The 23,323-nt window shown below is 40.1% G+C and overlaps 1 protein-coding gene across 1 annotated transcript in view; it reads left to right on the top strand.

Moving 5' to 3' along the window:
• Positions 1-23,323, top strand: part of DAP (death associated protein) — a 56,023-nt gene that overhangs the window by 4,134 nt on the left and 28,566 nt on the right. Inside the window, exon 2 of the mRNA XM_049823952.1 lies at positions 2,433-2,529. Within this exon, the coding sequence (XP_049679909.1) occupies positions 2,433-2,529 (97 nt within the window). The remainder of the gene's footprint in view (positions 1-2,432; positions 2,530-23,323) is intronic.

Genomic DNA, 23,323 nt, shown 5'->3' with positions numbered 1-23,323 from the left:
ATGCTGTGTCATGAGTGGCAGAGATGTACATCAGCTATATGTACAGGCTGCTGATCTAATTATTTCACTTCTGGCCTCAGAAATGCACATTATTACTGCAGTTGTTTCCTGGATTCTTCGTTTGGTTTCCCAGATCTGCACAGTAACCCTGAATTACTAAAGATTATTCAGTTATGCACCGACGTACTTCTAGCTGCCTATACTTTCTTTGCCTGTTGATATTGGTGCAAAAAATCAGATTATTAAAATTATTAAGTTACTGCATTGGCCAGTCACTATTATGCCTTTTAATTGTCTGGTTATTTGCTTTTTAATCCCTGTTAATTCTACAGACAAATCTGAGCATGTTAGCTGCATATCTTTGCCAGTGACAGATAAAGAGAAAACAAGTGGCTGGTGGCCTGATGATATACAACATGAGAAGAGAGAGATTTTAGATCAGCTAAATTAGCACTAAACCTTTGGGTATTGTTTTCTTTAGTTTTCTGTTAGATGGTGAAGAGTGTGAAAGCGTGTGTGCGTTGTCCAGAACTGCTGTTTGTAACCTGGCAGATGTTGCTGTGGAGACAGCATCTTCCACAAAAAGTAATTTGAAAGGAAACTAATAAGAACTGATTGTGCAGTGATGTTAAATTTATGAATTAATGTAAATAAAACACACCAATCAGTTTGATTAACTGAGATGTTAGAACAAGACAGCACTTGACAGAACTCAGAGTGCTTGCTTTCGCAAACAACCTTAAATTTCTACAGAGTTTGCATCAAGAAAAATCAATAGGAATTTTAATTTTTGTTTCATTTTTAAAAGTACATTTCTTTGTCACCTAACGTTTCTGTCTTTCCTTGTCCCATGTGGAACATTTCTTTCCAATTTAAGTATTGTAAGTTTTATGCTGGAGAGAGAACACAAAAGGGTTAGTGTGGGGTTTTTTGGTTTGGTTTGGTTTCTGGTTTTTTAAAGCGTGATAAGGAGACACAGTTTTTATAGGTTTTAAAAGGCATTTCTTTGGTGTTGTCTATTGATTGCCTGCCTTTAGTTAATGTCCTTTATTGAATCAGAAGTTTATCTTTCAAATATTACACAAAGTTTGATATCTATATAAAAAATCCCAGGTCCCAAGAGCTGTCACTTTCTCCTAAGGCAGGTCACTTTCTCTTTACTGCTTGCCTTCACGCAGGCTGTAAGATTCGTGCATGGGAGTGTCCTTCCCCTTGCTGCCCTGGTTGGGAGCTGAGAACTAAAGCTGTTCCTAGGTTTCAGGGGTTAGCACTGAACTGCTGTGAGGCGCCTTAATCCCTCAGTGACTGGACCCGGGAGGGCTGTCAGAGGTACAGTTTCCCCGAGCCGCCCTGGCAAGCTGCTTTGGCTCCTTCTGAGTGCTGCTCTGGCATCCTGCTTGCTTGAGCTGTGACAGCTCTGCCGAGGCTGTCCACGGACTTACCGTGTCGCGGCAATGTGAAACACAAACCGACGCATCTGTAGGTGGTTTTATTGACTCCTGACTGCTACAGTAGTTTTCTGATGTGGTTACTAAGGGCAATGTAACCCGTTGAATTAGCTAACGAGATGCATCGTCTTTTCCTCTAAGCGAGTATAGCAACAGTTGAAGCAAAAAAAAAAAAAAAAGTACAATATTAAAACAGAAAGCAGATCAAGAGCAGCCTGCCTGTTTCTCTGCTTAGTAGCTGCAGTGTTAGGCCTGGCTTGGTTCCTGTTTTATATTTCACTCTGGAGGGGATAAATCATGAACAGAAGTGGATTTGCTTTCACTTCTTGTTTTGTGTTTTAAAGGGGTGTTTTCACGTTTGCGTCATTTCTAAAACTAAATCATGACAAGGATTTGAAATGTGGTAAATGCTTATGTTTTGCAAAACATAAACTCTGTTCTAAATGCAAGTTAACAGACCTCCTAACTTTGCTTTTTATTACACAGTGCGTGAAGTAGTACTTTGTATAAATACTGTTATTATGGCTGTAGGTTTTAACTTGAAATGACAAGTAAGGTTCTTCAGCCCTTCTTGTTTTATGGGAGTATTTAACGTTTGTGTTTGTGGGCATTTGTGTAGTGTTACGCAAGCCATTGCCTCCATTTCTTCTGACTGCTGCAAGTTGGCAGGGGTGTTGGTAGGAGAGTTAAAACAGAGTTGAGTTTTCTAAAATGGTATTTGAAGCAGGTGGTAAAATGAGCTGCAACCTCTTAGGATGAGCAAAGATGGCATGATGTGAAGGAGAATGGCAGATGCGGTCCTGAAGTAGCTGTTTTTCAGGCTCGCCACTTTTAAACACTTTGGGCCCCGTTTTCAAAATGTGATTACTATTAAACTACTCTGCAAAATAGTAGGGGGGAAGAGGGAGAGGGTCATCTTTAAAATGTTCTTCACTTGTGCTGATTTGACTGAGGTTTGTTGCGTGTCTCTAATTTTCGTTCCAGTGAAAGCTGGTGGGATGCGGATTGTGCAGAAACACCCACACAATTCTGATGCCAAAGAAGAAAAAGATAAGGATGACCAAGACTGGGAAACCAGCAGGTGAGCCCTTTGATTTGGTGCATGTGCTACAGTGAATTTCCACGACCTTGAACTTTATCACCAGTTTGTTTTCCTTGCGGATAGCAAACCAACGATACAGTTGGGTTTGTATCATAAAATTAATTTAAAGTGGTAGCAAGTTACACGCTCCTTCAGGAGAATTGGGGAGTTTGGGAATTTTTACCTTGCTGAGCTGCCTTTAAATGATCCTGTCAGGTAAGAGAACATTAGAAAAAAAGGTACAGTTAAAGTAAAACACCAGCTTTCCTAAAATCTCTGAACATTATTTCAGACTGTGCAGAAACACAGAGGCTAGGCACATTTGGACGCAGGCATTAGGCTGTCAATCTGTGTATGGGGTGGTCTTGCTGTGTGCTGGGTGATTCCTTCTACCCTTTGGCCCATACTCCTTTCTCTGTGAGGTATTTGACAATATGGTGCTTTTTAAAAGACAAGTAAAAATAAATGCTATGAATATTATCTGCTTTTATTTTAGGTGGGAATCTAGCAGTTTTAGTGGTGGAGGATACCAAGATAGACAGCAGTTACTTAGCAGTTTTAACTAGATTTAACAGATCACTGCTGTGTAGAAGTGAAAGCAGGGAGGTTCAATGGGCTGTTGCTGTAATTCTGTTTATACAAAAACCACCTGTTTTTGTGCTGCTTTCCTTGGCTAGCTGTTCTTCTTTGTAGCCAGGACTATATTTACCTGAAATCTTTATGTACTAGTTTACTGCATGGGTTTGTCCTTGCTATTTGCTCATGGCAAAATTTTTTGCCCCCAACCAGAGCGTCATTCTTGTGCTTTGGTAAGTAGAATGACTCACATGATGTTTATTTTACATTTAAAACAATGGTAATAAATAAGTATTGTGAAAATGTCTGTATAAATAAGAACAAACATGTTTGTTTACTAAATCACAACTTGAATAGGAAACATGTTTATGAGAAGGGAAAAGTAATTTTAATTAATATATTCAAATCAGAGGCAGGAAAATAAAACTTTATGCCATTTCTTCATTAACCACGTTGGTCATCTTGTATTTCTGTTCAGTGGCACGTGAGTTGGAACAGAGTCTATACTGCAGTCCAGTTTTGTCCAAAGGAAGGAATCATGTCCTGTGGTTAAAAGGACATATCCCCAAGCAAAGTTTAAATTATTTAAGGTGTGTTTGTGGTGGGTTGATCCTAGTTGGAAGCCAGGTGCCCACCAAGCTGCTTTATCATTCCCCTCCTCAGCTGGGCTTGGGCGGGAGGGGGGAGAAGATAAGATGGAAAAAACTGGAGGGTCAAGATAAAGGCAGTTTAATAAAGCAAAAGCAAGGGCCGTGCATGGAAGCAAAGGAAAACAGATTTATTCTCCACTTCACATCAGCAGGTGATGTCCAGCCACTTTCTGGGAAGCAGGGCTTCAGTACACATAGCAGTTGCTCTGGAAGAAAAACATTGTAGTAACAAATGCCTCCCCTCCTCCTCCTTTCTCTTAGCTTTTATTGCTGAGCAAATGTCATACGGTATGGAATACCCCTTTGGTCAGTTTGGATCAGCTGTCCTGGCTGTGTCCCCTCTCGAGATCCTGCCCACCCCCAGCCTACTGGTGAGGGCAGAATGTCGGAGAGACAGCTTTGAAGCTGTGCGAGCACTGCTCAGTGGAAGCCGAAACGCCAGTGTGTTATCAACACCTTTCTAGCTACCAATGCACAGCACAACACTATGAGGGCTGCTGTGGGGAAAATTAACTCCATCTCAGCCAGACCCAGTACAGTGTTATATACCTGCTTATTCTTATATTTCCTTGGCATGCCAATCTCATGGTGAGGGAATCGCATTAGTATCCAAGTGAGAAGACTTCTTAGGCCTGTTCACAGATCTCTGTTACAATATAGCTATCTGCTTTATTCCTTTCTGCAAACAAGATTATAATTTTCCCCTTTCACTCAAATAGTGTAGGGAAAAGTTAAAATTTAACCTTGATATTTGTGGCTGTGTCTGCTTTAGCAGGTGCTGTGGCACAACAGAAGCAGGTCTGCAGGGGGAAACAGTCAGTGCTGAGGCCTTCATGTTCACCACGCTGCATGTGTTTTGGAGACTACTTAGTCTGGTCTCCTGGACTGAAAGACCAAGCCCAGCTGGTGTGTGTTAGGTGTCTCCTTGGACTGCGTGTTCCAGTTTAGCGTCATCTGCAGGGAGTCCAGGTCAGGTGCCCTGACACCAATCCACAATGCAAAACAAAGCCTGGCCAACAGAACGATTTGGAGGGGGAGCGCGTTCCTGATCTTAAGATGCTAATAAATATGCACAGTATATTAATATTGTAAAGCAGGTCCATGAGCGATTTTTATGCTTTAAAGGCAGAGGAGAAAGTTTAATGACCTCTGGAGCTACCTTACTAACTAGGGAATAGCTAGCTGTTGCACCTCATAAAATCCATTCCCTCGGCCACCTCATCAGTTTATTGTCAAAATGTGCACTTAGAATGTGCTCTTTGCTTTAGTTTTCTTGTAGAGGATACATTATCGGTCTGTATTAGGCACTTGTGCATACAGTTATTCTTGAGCCTGTGTATTAACACAAAAAGCATCGCTCTGAACTTTTCTTTCTTTGATTTAATCCTCTTGAGTAGGATAGTGGCAGGAGGGACAGAAGGAGCAAGCATAGTTAGATGGGAACCAGCATGAATTATAAAACAAAACTGTTAAGTTGATTTACAAGTCTCAGAGAAGTTGTTTCCTGGTAGAACTGGGGAACCTTTGTGTCTGCAAGGGGAAGGGTTTAATGTGCCTGTTGTAGGCCCCTGTGAGAATACTTGTACAGCTCCGATGGCAATACAAGCTGTAGTGCAAGCAAGAAGTTATTTAGCCATAGACAGAATAAGCAAACTCCGCAGGCCATAGTACATAAAGTTGTTGTTTGTCAAAATTAAATTATGTTTGCAGCGTGTCAGCTGCTTTTTTGTTGGAAGGTGCAGTCCCCTGGAGTCTCTGTGTCAGCTCCTGGTGATTCACAGTGCCCTTCTAGAACACTTGGATTTCTGTTGCCTGCAGACAGAGGTTTATCAGGAGATGGGGATGGGTTTATCAGGAGGAGGAGAAGAGGCCTCCAGCATTCTGTTCTTCTTTCTGTGGCACCAATGTATATGTACTTTTTGGTCTTTGCTAGCTGATATTTTATGTCCCTTTTCTAAGCAGATGCAGAGACATCTGGTTTTTTAACTTTCTACTCTCATGTTTTCAGTCCTTGCCATTTTAAGGTAGTATCGTTGGTATGATGCAATCTCTACTCCCTATTGCATTCAAAGTCAAAAGAAGCAAACAGCCCTTAAGGCAATTCCTTTCAGGTGATAGGGGCAGCTGACAGTGATGTGAGAGAAAATAATAAAACAGAGAAGAGTAATTTGTGTGTGTGTATGTCAAGAGGGAGGCTAGGATGATTGAGTGATTATTTTAATCTCATTGTCCTCTTAGTTGAGGACACATTACTGGAATTGGCAGTAAATCGAGGCAGAAGATTTCAAGCTCTCCCAGAGTTCCCTGGGAGCACCGAGAGCGCACGTCCTCGCCACGATGGCACAGATCTGAGCAGCTGCTCAGCAAGAAAACTTTCAGCTAGAGTTCATGGTAGTATTTGTGGCTTAGGAGACAGCTGGCATTGGTTTTGCAGCATGCTTGCAGAAAAAAACATTGGGTCAGTGTTTCTAGTCTTAAAGCTGGTAGAGGTAAACACCCCTGAAGTAGCTAACTGTGCTGTGATAAAGGTGACTTTAAAGTAACATTCACCAGGTATATCTTCTTTGACATTTCTTTTTCTCATTTGTTTAGCAACTTGCAATCCAGTTACTGTAATTTACTCTGCAAAGTATTTTATTCAGTTCTGTTTCCTAAAATAAATTTGTTATGACAAACTACCCTTTTGTGAAATGGTAGCCTGACTTGTCATAATAGTGATTTGTGATCCCTTAAAACAATACGTGGTAAGATGATTTTATACAAATTTAAACTTTTCCTACAAGGCAGTTCTCGGCCTTGAGCAGTATGTAAATAATTTTATATGTCGTGTATAAGTACAGTTTTACTTAAAGAGGGAACGGTTGGAGGTGATTATATGGAGGACACTCAGTGAAAGAAGGGGGGCTTGCATCATTTGGGTTAGGTGAACTAAAAAACTGTGTGTGGCATCCAAAGCCAGTGGCACCACTGTGGTCAAGACATCAGTGGTAAACTTGGGTGTGAGGTAGGGTCCTCGGCCCACGTGTTCTTCAAGACAAGAGTGATTTTGATCAGCCTGGTTGGAGATAGGATACTGGCTGGATGAACTTCTGGTCTGATCTCTTACTGATTTTCTTATGTTTCTGTAATTGCTTAAGACTTGCGTTGATCTATTTTTTTGGATATGGTTGCAGTTTTGGTTGATTGACAGTCATACTGATTGCTGCTGGAAGGTTTTTTTTTGTGATGCTAGATGAAGGTGAAACATATGATTAGAAGTAGGGTTATGAATAGAAACATCATTTTTCAGGACCGTGTGTTGTCATAGAAGGTATTTGGAATAAGTAGGCAGCTTATAGTCCTGGGCTTTATTAGAAGCCCACTAATGCATGTTTAACTGAGATTTGCAATATCATGCATGGTCCTGTACCAGCATCTGACTCCAGCCATAATAAATGCTCCTGAAAGACAGATAATTTAAAGTGAGAACTGCTTGCACGAGAGCTTCGTTAATTGTCACTCTGGGACCTCAAGAAGAAGAAACTATAATTATATATCAGTGTCTGGATTTAAAAAAAGAATATTTAAAGTAAATATCTGGCTTATTTTGTCTTTTAACAAACAGGGTAAACTGCAACAGCTTTCATGTCTAAAGACTCTTTTGTTATATTTCTGAAACAAAGTGCGTAATTACAGTGATTTAATTACTGACTATAAATAGAGTGGTTTCTCAGTACGCATATGTAAAAGGTATGTGTTTTCTGTCTTAAACTTACCTGGAGCTTGTGAATCCAGCATTATGTCTGGCTTTCCCATAAGCTCTAGAAAGAATAAATCATACAGCCTGGATTTTAATTCAGTTGAGGATGTGCATATTGGCCTTAACTGTATTCATTGGGCAAAAGAAAAAAAAAAATATTAAGAGGGTAATTTAGAATGTGGTGATTCAAAAGCAAAATCATGCTAATGAGCATATGGGTGTCCGTATGTCAAAGAGCCCGTCTTGGTACTTACTCAGTTACATGGTGAGATAGGAGTTGTCAAAGGCTCCTGTTATCCTTCGGGTATCTCTGTGTTACTTGTTAAGTCTGAATATGCTAGTTAAACTGCATCTGCTTTTTTATCTTTTAGAAGTATGGTGGAAATCTCAAAAACTTAGGCTGTGGGTATATACTTTCATTCAAGAGTAAATTAGTTTTTCCTTTCCCTCACTTTGCTCTGTTGCAACTGACAAGAAATAAGCCACAGGCATTATTTCCATTTTTCAATTGCCACTGAAGATTCTGCTGTCATTGAAATATATTTAATTTTTGCCTTATAATGACCCTTGTTGTCCAAACTTATGACAGAATTTTAAAAATAGAAAGTAAATTATACAACTAAGCCATTAGAGCAGGTTTGCATGTTTGTTTACGCTGCAAATATGGAAATGATTGTAACTATTTCTACTCCTTGTATTTCGCCCTGTTTTTCTGGTTATTTAGCTGGGGCAGAAACTGTAGAGTCAAAGTCCTGACCCTTTAACTGGGGAATAGCTGCCCTTCAGCACAGCTAAGACCTGGGAAATGACGTCCAGTGTTCGGTTGGCGTGCACACAAGTCCTGTAGTTTCTGTCATGGATGGAGATGTTTCAGTCCAGTTAGTTCTAGTGTTGTCTGTTGTAGAGTCAAACCCCCATGAACAGGTAGCTTTGTACTTCCATACATGTTCAGAGTGAATAGCCCATTAGTGTTTCTCCTGTGTAGTTCACCAAGATAAAGACATCTTTACCTGTGTTCATGCATCTATAAAACCAAAATACTGGGAAAGCAAGCAGGCATTGACTTGGCATGGTGAATATTTAAGGTTAAAAGAAAGAGACAGGTCAGGACAGATAGGCTGCTACATCTTCTGCTTAAGTTTTTGAAGAGGAAATGTGCAACTTTGGTGGGTAGAGGACTGACTGAGTCTCCCTTTCTGGCAGCAGGGCCACTTACATGTTCGCTTAAAAGGTCTCTTGGGCTATTGTGTCAGCGGAGGCAGGTCTGAAGGAGTGAACTGATACCATGTATAAGCATCTGTCATCAACATCCAGATCCTTTGCTTTGACAGAATTCACGTTTCTTCCACCAGTTCTCTAACCACCTCTTTTTTCCCCCTCTTTTTGGGGCCTGATTCTGTTACCTCTGTGAGCTGAGGTCCCTTTACACAAAGATTATGTTCACAGACTGTATATTGCCATTTTATGCTAGACCATATAAAAGCTGAAGCTTGATTAAATATAATGGATATGACTTTTGAGGGCTTTTATTCATGTCTTTGGCTTTTAGGTTCTCATTACTCAGAGGTGGAGGCAGTTGGCCTTACAGGGTGAAATGTCTGGGGGAAATGCAATGAAAAAGCAACCTGGCTGTGAACACCATACTTGCAATTTCTGGGAAAGATGAAAATGTTGGGCATTATCCCATTGTCATACCAGAGTTTGGTGTAACTGTAACTTTTTCTTTACTTAATGAAATATTCAAAGGTGAAAAGAAAGTTCTGCTGGCAAAAGAGCTGTAAAAAATTTGCAAGTGTAATTTTGTAATATTATTAAGCAGAATACAGAACATAGTGCAATGAGGGAAATAGCTTCCTACCTTTTCCAAAACATCTTTATTTTCCCAACAAATTCTGTGCATAGTGCCTTTTTTTTTTTCTTCCTCTTTCTTATCTTTATTATTTTGGACTTAAATTCACTTCTTAATAGTGTCACGCTCTTCTCCTTTTCATAAATGATATTGCCTTCAGTGCATTTTCCCACCTCATTATTCATCTTCATGTCTTAATCTTTTGCATAGAGTTTTTATGATTAGCAGATGCTCAAGTCTACTAAAGTTTATATATGCATAATTTGTTTAATTATAAAACCCAAACCCAATATTAGCAATTTTCATGTGATTTTTCAGGACAATACCTTCTGCAGATGACCAGTTACTTGGAGAAGTAGCAAAGTAATTGCTATGACCTGTGTCGAACCTTATCAAATGCATATACGGTTATAGATTTAACTATAAGTACAGAGAATAGAATATGTAATACTGATTTTTAAATGCAGAACTACTGTAAGGCAAGAAGAGAGGCTGCGAATATCTCCATTTAAGAAGTGAAAATATCTGTGAATGTAGGGAATGGAGAAGAAGCTAGACAAGATTATGAATGAAGGATTCTCATACAGGAAGATGTGAGTCTTCTGAAAGACTCTTTCATGCTTCCAGTATTTCTTGATGATTGAAGCAGTAAGCTGATAAATCCATCAGTGTAAGTGCTAGTTATGACATTATAAGAATAGCTCTTTTCATATTCCTGAAGTACTTTGTGCATGTGTGAAAGAACTAAAAAAGATCTGATATTTCCCCCCCCTCAAAATGAACAGAAGATATGCCATCCAGCTCAGCGAGAGCCGGGTTTGGTCCCAAAGAAACATATGCTGTCTTACGAAATTAGCTGGAAAGCTGAGTTGAATTGTCAGCCAAGCTGGTGTAAGAAAAAGATTTTAAAAGAATGAAAGTCTATAATTTGTATTCTGTGTGATGAGGAAAGTGAGAAAAGCTTACTCATACGCTAGAGAAAAACGGATAGGAAGTAGTATCTTGTGAGTGGCACAGCTTAGCACGGCATTCCACGTCTGTATGGAAAAGTAAAATATCTTAAGCTAATAGCTTGAGTAGTGCCATTTTGCTTTGTGCCTTTCTCTTGGTATCCTTCTGAAGTATTGGAATGCATGGGATGAAGGTCACCATGCCAGTTTAAAGGCACAGTGTTGAAACAGATATTACATAGGCATTATAAAGCACAAAAATTTCCAAACCCCAAAGTATAATCAGATCCTTTTCATTATGCCAGCTAAGCCCAAATCTCTATTATTTAAGTGTTTGGCAACACTGAGAGCATTTCTAAAGCTAAAGGTAGGAATTTCTACTAGAAAAAGGTGCCAGAGGACCAGATGCTACTCGTTTATTTAGAATAAAAAACCCTATGTTTGAAGTGAAGTCACCATGAGCTGAAAATGAGTAGGAGGTGTGTGAGATTGACACCATGTGTGCCAAGGAGGGGGATCTAGTTTTTCAAGTAGCACCTTCCTCTCCCTTAAGTTTCTTCTGCCTCAGCTGCATCAGGCACTGAACTTTGAAGCAGTTTAATATTAAAATAAACTTAGAATTATCATTTGTTAATTGTCACTGGGCCAAACAGGAGGGAATTCCACTTGGCTGCTCCCAGGACACTGGTACTAGAAGCAGGAGGTACACAAGAGTTAATTAAAGACAATGCTGAAAACATTGTTGTATTATCATCAGAGTCTTATTTAGTCTGCCGTAGCAGTTGCTAGAGCTGTTCATTGCAGCACATTACTTGATGGGAAAGTGTTCGCTGTAATAGGCTTGCTGCCTTCTGATTTTATTGTAACATTTGAATGATTGCGTCTTGGTCACAGGCGTCCTGTTAAATAAATGGCAATTAGTAAAAAACACTTCAGCAGCATTCACACAAATCTTAGTTCTGATGAGTTTCAGTTTCTCTGGGACTCATTCCTTAGAATATATATAACACGGTGAGCCTGGGGCTGTTAATGTGTTCAAAGAGGAGTTGGTTTTGTTCCTGTGGGGTACAACCAAAGTGGTTCATTCTTTTCCCTAATGATCTTGAAATCTAACTTTTTTTTTTTTTTTTTACAGATTGTTAGAGCCATGATTAAATACTAGGCTAGCTCTCAATTATGGAGAGACCTATGGTGTGCTTTGTCTAACACCCCAGACTCCAGTACTGAGTCAGGCAGTCCTAGAGTCCCAGCGGTGTCTTTTGCAGCAGGTGGACTCTGCCTTCCCCGAGTCTCGAGGCTTTCGTTCAGACTGCGTTCCTGGTGCTTACCTTGGGATCCTGTCCGGGCTGGGGGGGAGGCAGCATTAAGATTGTGAATGATGATATGCTGAGGGTATGACTGGGTTCCGTGTCTTCAAATTATAAATTTCACTCTGGGAAAATGACAGAGGACTCGACAGATGCTTGCTTTTTTTTTTTTTTTTTTTTTTTTTTTGTACTTTGCAGTGCTGAACGTTTGTCACTGTTTCCCAAAGCCTACTCTAAACCCTTCTTTTTGATTAAAAAAAAAAAAAGCTCTAGGTATTACAGTGGAAGAGCTAGGCTATTTTTTGCTAGAACAGCTTAAGTTGTAGTGTTTCGTTTGAGAGTATTTGGAACTACTGAAAGTCTTCAAAATAATTCAGTAAGCAAAATTTCATTACTGTGTGTGCGTATCCTTGTACACCTTAAACATTGATACTGAGCTTGATTGTCCTCCAGTCCTGATAGCCAATCTCCTGAGACTGTAACCTCATATTAGCGTTTAGAACCTGCATTGATAAACTGTGTTTACTGTTTGGTGGTTATTAGGATGGTCAAGAGTACTCTGCATTGCTTTACTTACAAAAGCTGCCATCACTAGATAATTTTTATTTTTTTTAAATCTTTTATTCTTGCATGTAACATATTAGCATATTTGCTAATAAGCAACATGTTATTATTGCTAATAAGCAACTTACTTGCATGCAATGTATTAGACTTTTGACTTTGTGGGGCACTAATGAATTAACTGACCAGTTAATGCACAACCCCATTTGGCTTATTTGTTAAAATGTTGCTTTTGTATTGGAGGTGGTAGAATGAAATTTCAGTAACTGAACTGGGTATTTTTACACTTCTGTGATTCTTCTTTTATTTCTGGGATCAGGCTAACTTGTGATTGTAGAGGAAAAGTGTATGTAGCTATGTGTATGCTGCTTTATATCAACAGTGCCACTAATAACATTACCACAAATTCTTCCACATAAGGCTATTTAGAAAGCTTTTGACTAAATGAAATTTAGCATTCTTATTTACTGCTTTGAAAACTGCTGTAGAATTAATTTCCTGTTTCCAGACATTACACAGTTCTGTTTCTGCTAGTGTGTTTGAAAGATTTTATTCTTGTTCCAGTTTACAATGGGAAAAAAAATGCCAGAACCTCAAAAGCATCTAAGGAGTGGAGCTTCACGTTCTGCTCTTTTCTCTAAACATAGGCCTTCTGGCTGATAACACCGGCTGTTCTGGTTCCTTCCCTGTATTGGGATAGTTTCGATGACCTCTAGATGACTTTGAAGCTAATACTACATTTTTCCTTCATAGCTTGTAAGCAAGCACAATTACAGAAAACTGGCAGTTCTGCTGATAATGTATTCTTTATTCCTGCTGCTGCCCTTTGGAGGGATCTCCCTTTATGACACCTTGTTTCCCAGTCTTCATGTTCTTATTTCATGCTGTGTCTTACCCTTGGAATTATTTCTGTATTAGTGATTGCCAGTTTTCTTCTTGCTGTTGTATTTTCCTCAAATCACTTCTTTTTTTTTTTTTCTTTTTTTTCCTTTTTTTTCTGAAAAGAGCTCTAATGTTGAGAGACCTCTGTGTACATGTTCTTCCTCCTATGCAGAGCTGACCAACAGCTTGGCTGGTCTGATGATCGGGACTTGGCTTTCTTATATTTTCTGTGTCAGACTGAGAAATAAATAAAAATGGTGGTTAGGAGCTGCATAGTTCTAATAGAAGTAGATCTGTAATAGTCATATCTGTTTCAAAGCAGTGATACGTAATTTTTGTTTGGCTATTCCAGTTTCTGATCCTCTAGATTGTCTCCTGCTGTATCCCATGGTAACTCAGTTTAATGCGGGGTCTTGCTGGATTTTTTTAAAAATCTGTGCATACAAAATAGGCTAGAAGATTGGGGTTTTTTTTTATTGCTTTGATGATTCTTTCAGGTTTTAATGCCTTTTACTGAGAAGAGGAAATTCACCAAGTTAATGTATACTGTTTTCCCCTGCCAACAGGAGGAGGAAAGGGAAGATAACTGCTCACAGTTAATGCACCAGATTTTGTCTTCCTCTCTGACACTTTTTTAAAATTTATGTAGGGTTATTAGCTAATGGCTTTTTAAGATGCTGTATAGTTCATACTTGTCCCTGCCTGTTGCCATGTCTTCTAGAACAATAAAGAACATTAATACAATGAAGGACAGGGGGACTTATAACCTCATTATAACCTCTTCCTTCCTCTTCTGTTTTAAAGAATATGAATGGCTACGCAGGGCCAGCACGAAGCTCACTCTGTTCTTGCCTGCCTGAGCAGCACTCCTCAGCAGATGGTACTTTGGGACAGTGTACAAGAAGGGCCGGTGTAGAATGAGCCCGATGAACAAATGCAGCATCTAGCAATCCAAATTACTGCTTACAAACTTGCTAATCATATTAAGTTACTGCCATTGGACCTAGTTCCTATTTCTGAAGCCCTCCTTTGAGCATACATACATTTCTCACCTTGATAATTGTCTTCCTGTGGAGGTAGCACCACAGTCTATGTAGTGTATGCTGCAGAAAGTGTTTTCTTTTTACTTGTCTGGTAACTTTTTCCTGTGCTCTCCAAGTCTTACATACTAAGAAATAGTGAATAACAGTATTTGTTTTACCTTCTCCTCTCTACTGTTTATTTTTCCTCGAGTTCTCTTTTATCTTTTTGTTTGGTTTTGTGGTGGGATAATTAGAATTGCAGTGTGGCAGGTAAAAGCATACTGCAGACTTACACACTGGCATAGTTGGATTTTTCTATTTCTTTTCCTTCTCTTAATTGTTCTTATGTTCCAGTTGTCTTTTTAACTGCTTTTAGGGTATTAAGATGCTGATTTCAAAAATCTTTTCACGGTGATTCCAACATTTGTTTTTCAGTTTAATAACTGTTCTAGAGCCCATCATTATGTATATACAGTTAGGATTGTTTTTCCCAGTGTGTATATTCTGCATTTATCAAGGTGCCATCTTTCACTTTATTGTTCCATCGTTCGTCTGAGATCACTTGTAACTGTATACATTATGGGGTTTTTTTGTCCTGAATAATTCACTAATATTAGCATATATTGTCATCTCGCTATTTAGATCTCTTTTCAAGATTCTTGCAGGAACTCACCGTTAACCTCCATCATAATGATATTTGATTTATTGCTATGCTTTATTTCCAGTTTCTGATCCTTGAGAGTGTCTTCTGCCATATCCCATGGTAACTTAGTTTATTTAATGAGGAGCCTTGTTTGCATTTTTTTTTAATTCTGTGCATACCAAATAGCCTGAAGGTTTCTTCTTGACTTGATCATTTGTTCAGATTTTAATTCCAATCACATCAAAAATTTAGCCAACATATATAACCTCTATTTTGGGGTAACTTTACCTTGAAACCCCATGCATTTTCTTTCTAGAAAATGCTGAGCCCAAGTTTTCTAACACTATTACACTCACTAGGTGGCATGCAAAAATATGCAAACAAAGGAATTAAGGATCATATGTTGAATCTAATTCAGCATTCACATTGCTGAAACAAATTAACTCTTTATTTGCTTGTTTTTAATATTTCCTTTTCTAAGTTATTTCTTTGTACGCATTTAAGGGAGAACCTTGGCAAGTAAATAGCTTCTGTGAGATAAGTGGCGTTCATTTGTTTTTATTTGAACTTAATTATGTTACTACATGATGTGGTGAAAAAGAAGATGATCAAATGGGACAAAGTGTCTGTACAAAGAACTTTGTCAGAAGTCATCTCAGATTTTCACAGCCTTTATGCTGATGTGTGCTAACATTGGAGTTACTGAATCTTCACAGTTTGTTTAGCGTGCCATAATTTCCACAAGTATTTACTGCTGTGAGATTCCATAGCCCATCTCACCTTTCAGTAGAGAACGCAGTGTTGGGCCAAGCTTCTGGGGAAATATTAATGTGTTAGGATTTGAATGAATAAACAAAAGCTAAATTCATAGAAGTGGTAGACATATGACTTCATGTATGCAAACAGTGAAAGCATTGATTGTTGTCAGTGACCTTAACAAGGAAGTAAATAGTGAAATCTTCAAGTCTGCAGGTGATACAGAGCTGTTTTGCTTAGTTAAATGCCCTACTAATGGTGAGGAACTCCAGAAGGACATCACTATACTCGGCAAGTAGTTTTGGATTACAAAAGCCACTGGAAAATTCACAGAAGATCGTTTGTTGAGGGCTACTAAATACAAGGACACAGCCTGTGGCTTGGGAAGTTCCTGGGCAGCAGATTTCTGGAGAGTGGTCTCAGGAGCACTCTTCTGAGTTTGCATTTTTTTAAAAAAAAACGGAGTGCTCCATCTCCTTCCCCACGTGTTCACTGCTGCACGCTGAGAGTCAGCAAGGTGAATATGTGGTCTAACACTGTACAGCTAATTGTAGACTGGCTTGAAGTTAAGATCAGTTGCCATTTCAGGGGAGACATATGTGTGTTGGGAGGAAATGGTGATCTCATGAAAGATTGATGTATTGAACCTGAGTAAGAGAAGTACTTGGGAATTTGGCTTCTCGGTGGCCGTGGTGGCATTAGTTGATTATGGAGGCAATCCAGTAGTACTGCTGCAGTAGTTTGCAGAACATTTGTGATTGATTTTTAGGGACTTGAAAAATTGGAAGTCTGCATCAGAGCACCTTCTAGGAAGTAATTTTAAAACTGAATTCTAAATTATTCTAGCAAACTGCTGCTTTTCTTAACCCTGTTGTAAGCAGCATGAGTAGGCTAGACCCTCAGCTGATGTCGACAGGCCTCCTGCTGTAGCCTTAGATGAGGATCTAGTCTCTATATCCTATGCCTGTTTACTCTGTAGCATATCTGTAGGCTCTCTAGCATATTCAGGGAACACCTCAAAAGCAGTGTTATTCTCTGGATTCACTGCTGTTGCACATGATATTATTAATACCTTTAATCTTGCAAGATTCCCTAGGCAAAAGGGCTAGAGAAAATGTAAATCTAATTGCTCAGACATAACCCTGATACAGTTTACAGTACCTCAGGAAATCTTGTCTAGCTAGATTCTGAGAATTAGTCTGGGGGTGGTAGAATACAAGACATACATATAAGTTTGTTTGGTTTGGGTTGGTTTTTAAGATGTGATTGCCAAGGAATGCCTCCAGGAGTTCAGTTTTGGCATAGCAGTGTATGAGTTAGCACCTTAACTCTCCTAGGCTTTGCTTAGATTTGTATCCATTATCTCTAATATGTGGCATAAATTGGATATGATTAATTGTTTCCTGGTTTCTTCAGGCTATAGTCATGGGCATAAATATAGACTGAGCTTTTCTAGCAGATACAAGAAAAGAATGAAAAACAAAGAGAGGAGAAGAGCCTTGATTTGTACATTTTTCAGTTTGATTTCCTTTTTCTTAAGATGAAAGGAGATAAGAGTTGCAGTGTTAGTTGATGATTCATGGTCTGCCAAAATCAGTTAGACTAAAAAGGGGGGAAAACCCCCCACCTAAAAAACATGTTTTAGCTTTCAAAATATGGAAGAGGAAGGAAATGTAAGAGTTGTCTGAAAAAAAAGAATTTTACCACAAACCTGGCAGAGATTTTGTGGAGAAATGTCTGTGTTTTTCCAGTTGAAAATTGAGAAAACAACCTGGTAAATATAGATGAAAAATTTAAGTGCCACATGTTAGTCTAAGCAGCATAGTCTCTGCAAATAAATTCTAGTGAGACTAGTCAGTCTTTGGAGAGATGTCAAGACATGGATGGTTTTGATCTAAAAGTTTAATTCGGTTCTGTACATCCGTCACTTACTTTCACTTCCCTGAAGTAAACTGTTGGAAGAGGTGAAATATGGCTGTATGGGAAGAAGCCTGAAAAATCTTTATGCAGAGTAGAGTTGCTTTAATTCAGTGTGTAGTACTTGATGTTTGTGACTTTTTGTACTCAGTAATGAGCTTCTCTTCAGCCCCCTGCGCTCCTGGTGTGATAATTTTCATTTAGGATGCAAGTCTGCCGTCCATCTGCTGCTAGGCATCTTGAAATAATTTGGAAGTGATGTTTTGGAGACAGTGTCCTGGAAGAGTTCACATTTGGTAGAAGTAGTATTGGCAGCATAAATACTGACTTCCGTGGTAGCGCTCGTCAGCTGGTAATTACAAACAATCCTGAAACAATCAGAAGTGATGTCTGTCACGTGCCCACGCAGTAGTTGGGACCAGAGGCGCTTCTTCAACGGTGTTAAAAGTAAATCTCTTTAAGCTAGAGCAATAGCAGCATTTCCTGAGGCAAGAAGAGTCTTGTGAAAACATGTGGCCTCTTGTGTCCTTGTGTTTAGTAGCCCTCAACAAACTATTTTCCATGAATTTTCCAGGGGCTTTTGTAGTCCAGAACTTCTTTTTGCAGTTTAGTGATGTCCTTCTGGAGTTCCTTGCCATTGGTAGGGCATTTAACTGAGGGGGTGTCAGCAAGGCTGGTGAGTGCTGTGGACTGGTGCTTGGGCTGTGGGTGGTACTGTGTTCTGGGAACGCCATCAGGACCACCGGGCTCAAAAGTGCAAACCCGACCTGAAGCTGACTTCAGAAGGACCTGGCTGCTCGCTTCAGTCCTCCCACCACCACGGTTCGGAGCTCTCCCCTGTAAGGATGCACGGTAAGAGAGAACCTCCGTTATTTTGGTTTTCCTAATCTTTGCCAGTCTTAACCAAGGGAGGAGTTGATGGCTAGGGGAGGGAGAGGCAAAACTGGTGGCTACTATTGCAACATAAAGGTAAGCCTGACAAGAGTAGGGAGCCTTATTTTTGTTAATCCATGTGGGCGTTTGCTTTTTGTTACATGACGCTGGGTAGGTTTTCAGGTGGGAAAATTACTCTTGATTATTCTCTTAAATCAAAGCCTCTTAAGGAGGATAGCATGTTGTCAAAAGCAAGAGATCTTTTGGACTGGCCATAAACTGGAAAACAGCTATGGTAATAAAAGCCTTTGCAGGGAATCTAACAACTTCTTTAGCCGAAAAATACTAGTGGCACCTTTATGCCAGCCATACTCTCTTCAGGTGAAAGATACTGCACGTGAAGTAGCAGTTGTGGCATGAGCAGCTGCTGGAGAAAACGTGCAGCCCCACAGCACCCTGGCAGGGCTGGCCGGTCCCCGGGGTGGCTGCCGTCACCGAAGCAGGCAAGGCAGCGAGACAGGGCTAGGGCCTGCCTGGGGAGAGGGGTCATTGAGCTGGGATGGCGGGCGGCAAGGCTGGGCACAGGTACACCAGTGATAAAATGACATGAAAGAGTAGTTTAAGAAAGCGAAAGTCAAGCTATTCTTGCCTACTAGCATACCTTAGCACTTCAGCGAAACAGAGGTTGGTCAAAGGAACTGGTTACTTTTACCGGTGTTTTCAAAATGCATTTGAAACAGGCAAGGAGAAGGAAGTCTTTTAGGGAACCTGATCACCACATTATCTGGTAAATAAACTACTTAATGTAGCAGTTACAGAGAAGATGGAAGTGGACTTTTCCCCAAAGTCCACAATGAAAGGGTAAAAGTCAACATCTGCAAATGGCAGCAAGGGAAATTCTGACTTGACACAAGGAGGAAAAAACCCACCATAGTGATGATGGTGGTCACCCACTGAAAAAGGTCCCTGGAGAGTTTTGGAATCCTCATCCTTGGAGGTACTCAAAAGTTGACAGGTCAAGGGACAGCAAGGTTGCCCCACTTTGAGCAGGAGGTTGGACCGGTCACTTACAAAGTCCTTCCAATTTAGATTATTCCATAGTACTATGAAATAAGAAGGATCTAATAGAATTATCAGTAAATCATGTAGAGAGGTGGTGTGGGATGCTTCTATTTACCCTCTTCCATAACACAAGACTGTAACATCCAGTGAAAATAGAAGGTAATAAAAGGAAATATTTATCATGTGGCCTTTCTCAGTTGAGCTATAAAGATATCACTGAAGTTTTGTTGGTAGATCTTCCAGCAAACTGACTGGTTCGTGTGTAGGTGGATAGGTTTTTTTAATGATCGAATAACACAGCAACGTGAGGAACCGATGAAGAAACCTTCAGTTGCACTGTAGTCTCTGCCTCGCCTCGCACACTGAAACGCTTCTGAGCGGCTGGCAGTCTGGTTACTGTCTGAAATATTCATGTGGTACCTCGCCATCTAGATTCCTGTCTCTGGCATGGCAGTGAGGAGAGAAGGAAAGGTGGAGGTAGAGACAGTGTGCTGTCAGTGGAGTCAGACAACTGGTAAAACAGTTAAATCTCTCTCCTGTAGCGGTAGCTCTGCCTCTGTTGCAAGCTTCACCCTGGAGCCCTGGCTATGGGCTAACACGGTTTTGTGCTGGTTAACAGATCAAATGACTGAAGTCTAGGCTGCATCCAGAATGTGAATTAACCCCCTTCCCTCACTTCCACCAGCTAGGAGGAATTTGTGGCCTGAGGTTATTGACAGACAGAGTTTGAGCCCTGTGTTTACTCTCCGGGCCAGCCAGGAACCAGCTTGTAGTGCTTTTGGACTTCCAGACTATACTGCTAACTCCAACTTGAGATACCTTCTTGAGGAGAAAAGAATTAAAGAGCCTTGTGGGGGGACAAAGCTGATGCTCCCATCATGTTTCTGTAGAGGTGAATAATTCTGTTTATACGAGCCCGATTGTGAGTTAGAAACTACAACTGTGTTAATTTATGATCTCGTCATAGTAAACAAAAGCAGCATAAATGTTTACTTCTATAAGCAGCCTCTGGAAAAAATGGGTTGTGAAATACTATTGGATTGTGTTCCCACCTCTCTGTGATCATCCAAGAGGAATTGCAGGCAATTGTTCTTTTGCCCCAGGGGCCGGTTTAGATTTTATTCATGGGTATCTGCAGTATCTCCTGCTCTGGGTAATACATGAACAAATTCTTCAGGGACTTGGGCATGTTTTAAAGACAGCAAGCTGGCCTCGACTCAGCGCAGGTGAGATAAGGTATTATTGAGGAGCCCTGCAAGGCATTTGGGTTGCTGTTACGCTCTTAGGGTAAGCAGATGTTTGGAGGTGCTAGCTTTGAACACTTCTTTTTCTGCGTCCAGCTCTGGGGTCCTCAGCACGGGAGAGACATGGACCTGTTGGAGCGAGTCCAGAGAAGGGACACAAAGATGATCTGAGGGCTGGAGCACCTCTCCTATGAGGAAGGCTGACAGAGTTGGGGTTGTTCAGCCTGGAGAAGGGAAAGCTCCAGGGAGACCTCACAGTAGCCTTTCAGTACCTAAAGAGGGCTTATAAGAAAGATGGGGACAGACTTTTTAATAGGGCCTGTAGTGACAGGACAAGGGGCATGGTTTTAAACTGAAAGAGGGTAGCTTTAGATTAGATCCAAGGAAGAATTTTTTTACAATGAGGGTGGTGAGGTGCTGGAACAGGTTGCCTAGAGAAGCTGTGGATGCCTCATTATTGGAAGTGTTCAAAATCAGGTTGGATGGGGCTCTGAGCGACCTGATCAAAGCAACCTTAAAGATGTCCCTGCCCATGGTGGGGGAGGTTGGCCTACATAAGCTTTAAAGGTCCCTTCCAACCCAAACCGTTCTGTGATCCTATGTCTACAGGTAATACTTTACCGATGTTGTTTTCTGTTTTGTGGGGTGAAATTTCAGACCACTGGATAGCTTATAACTGTGTTTTTAAAAGTCCAGCCAAAAAAAGAATGTTTAGCTGAAGCACGTTTGACCTGAAAACTTGATGTCATTGCAGACAAGAGCTTTGGAGGGTTTAAAAAGAAAAACTTATAGTAGCCATGTTAATAGATTAATTTATGTATAAACTATCTTCCTCAAAAAATGCCAGCCTCCATGTGATACAGCAGGAAGAAATTTCCTTATAAATCAGATTCTTGTGTGGTTTGCTTACTGTTGTGTATCTGACACCCCCTCCTAAGGCAAGATGAGCCTGTGAATGGGAAGGAACACTGGCTGATACTGAATTAAAAATACCAAGCCTTCAAGGCTAATTTTGCTGGCATTTCTTTGAGTGTTTCTTTTTGCTTGGGTAGGGGAAGATAGCTGTCCTTCAGTGTCCTTGGTTTCTGGTAGCTAAGCATCAAGCATCTTTACTGTTTTACTTGGGTTATTGTTACTCAATCCTGGAGCCACTTTGTAGACCTCAGTTGCAAAAGGGTAAGGGCACAGATAGATGAATAATCTGTCTGAGGATTAACTGTCCGTTCCTCAGAGGATGTTGTCATCCTCAATTAACAGGCTAACATAGGAGAAGTTCTCTCTCCCATTCTGTTTTTATACAGTATTAGCAGCTACACTAGTGAATGACAGGAACACCTAAGTCCAGATTTCATGTCTGCTTTTTTAGGGATAGGAGAAAATCTTTGTTTTGTGTACAACCTGAGGGTAAGTTAGAGGTTTGCTGTGTTCACAGTAAGAATTTGTGGAATGACAGTAAGAGCAGTACCACCTAGCAAAAGCTGTATGGTTGATGGAGTAGGTATTTTGAAAGAGAAAAGATATGTGTTTTGGTTAAATTAACACATGTTATTTCACCAAGGGACTGCCTGTCAGTTTTAATTCAAAATGAAACTAATTGTTAGTCTGACAGCTTGATGTGCTGGGAAACGCGATAAATACATTGGTACCAAAATTGTTTTCAGCTCTATTACCTAACTGTTGTTTGACTTAATGAGAAAGGAAGAGCTGCAACATGCATGTTTTTAGGAACAACTGCCTATAAATTTTGCTTATGTAGAAATAATGCAAGTTTTTGTGCTCTTTTCAGCAAGTGCTTTAAAAAACTGTTGCACTCCTGTTTCATAATCTTTGCTAATTAACATAGGCATAAAAATATTGCTAGTTCTGGTGACATGTTAGTATGTTTATCCTGATGGTTTTGGTCCTGTTAATATTTTCTTCCCTACTCTAGTGTATCTGGGACAGAAAGCAGTCCGAATTCCCTAAACTATCAAGATGCAGAACTAAAGCATTAATTTGCATTTTTGGTCATAAGAGATTTCATTAGAATCACTTGAACTTTAAAGAACTAATTGCAAGCTTATGTTACAGTTAGTATTAAAAGGACAGAAAGGTCACTTTCTCTGATCAAAGCGAAGACTGAAAAAAACTGCTTGGCAACTGGCATAAATAAACTTGGAACCAATTGTATGAATCATCAAAGTTTTATTGTTATCGCTTCAAACTAGTGTAATTAGACATTACCTTTTAGGCAGTCACAGAATGCAGTCGATTCTCTCCAAAATTAAGCTTGCCAAACACTGCTGTGAGACTGGCTTTGAAATAGAAAAGACAATGGTTTCTCAGGAAGGTAAGACTTCAGGCACCAATCTGGATTAAGTGCTGTCTTTGTAGGCAGCTGTCTTTACTGCTGCCACCAGTTTCTTATCTTTGCTTTGTTCTAGCAGTTGTTTAGATTTTCTGGAGAAGTGACATAACATTTATCAGCTCTTGCTTTGTGACAGTGGCCAAAACTGCACAACAGTACCAGAAAGATTTTTAGCAGAACTTTCAGGTTAAGTTGACACTTAAATAGATGTCGGCATTTTTTTTGCTTTCCTGAAGGATTGCTTTTTTCTCTCTCTTTTTGCAATCTGCTGTCAGTTCTGGAGTGGTACTGGTTAGCGGCAGCAGGGCAGCTTCCTGAAGTTCCTTTTTGATCCTGCAACAAGAAGTAAATCAGCAGAGGATCCTGACTGTAGAAATATCCAGGGACTAACGTCTCCAAGCAGTAATTTATCAGAG

The sequence above is a fragment of the Accipiter gentilis genome, chromosome 20 (assembly GCF_929443795.1).
Source record: "Accipiter gentilis chromosome 20, bAccGen1.1, whole genome shotgun sequence".
NCBI lineage: Eukaryota > Metazoa > Chordata > Aves > Accipitriformes > Accipitridae > Astur > Astur gentilis.
Note: the sequence above shows the minus strand (reverse complement) of the source record. Positions and strands in the feature narration are given on the sequence as shown.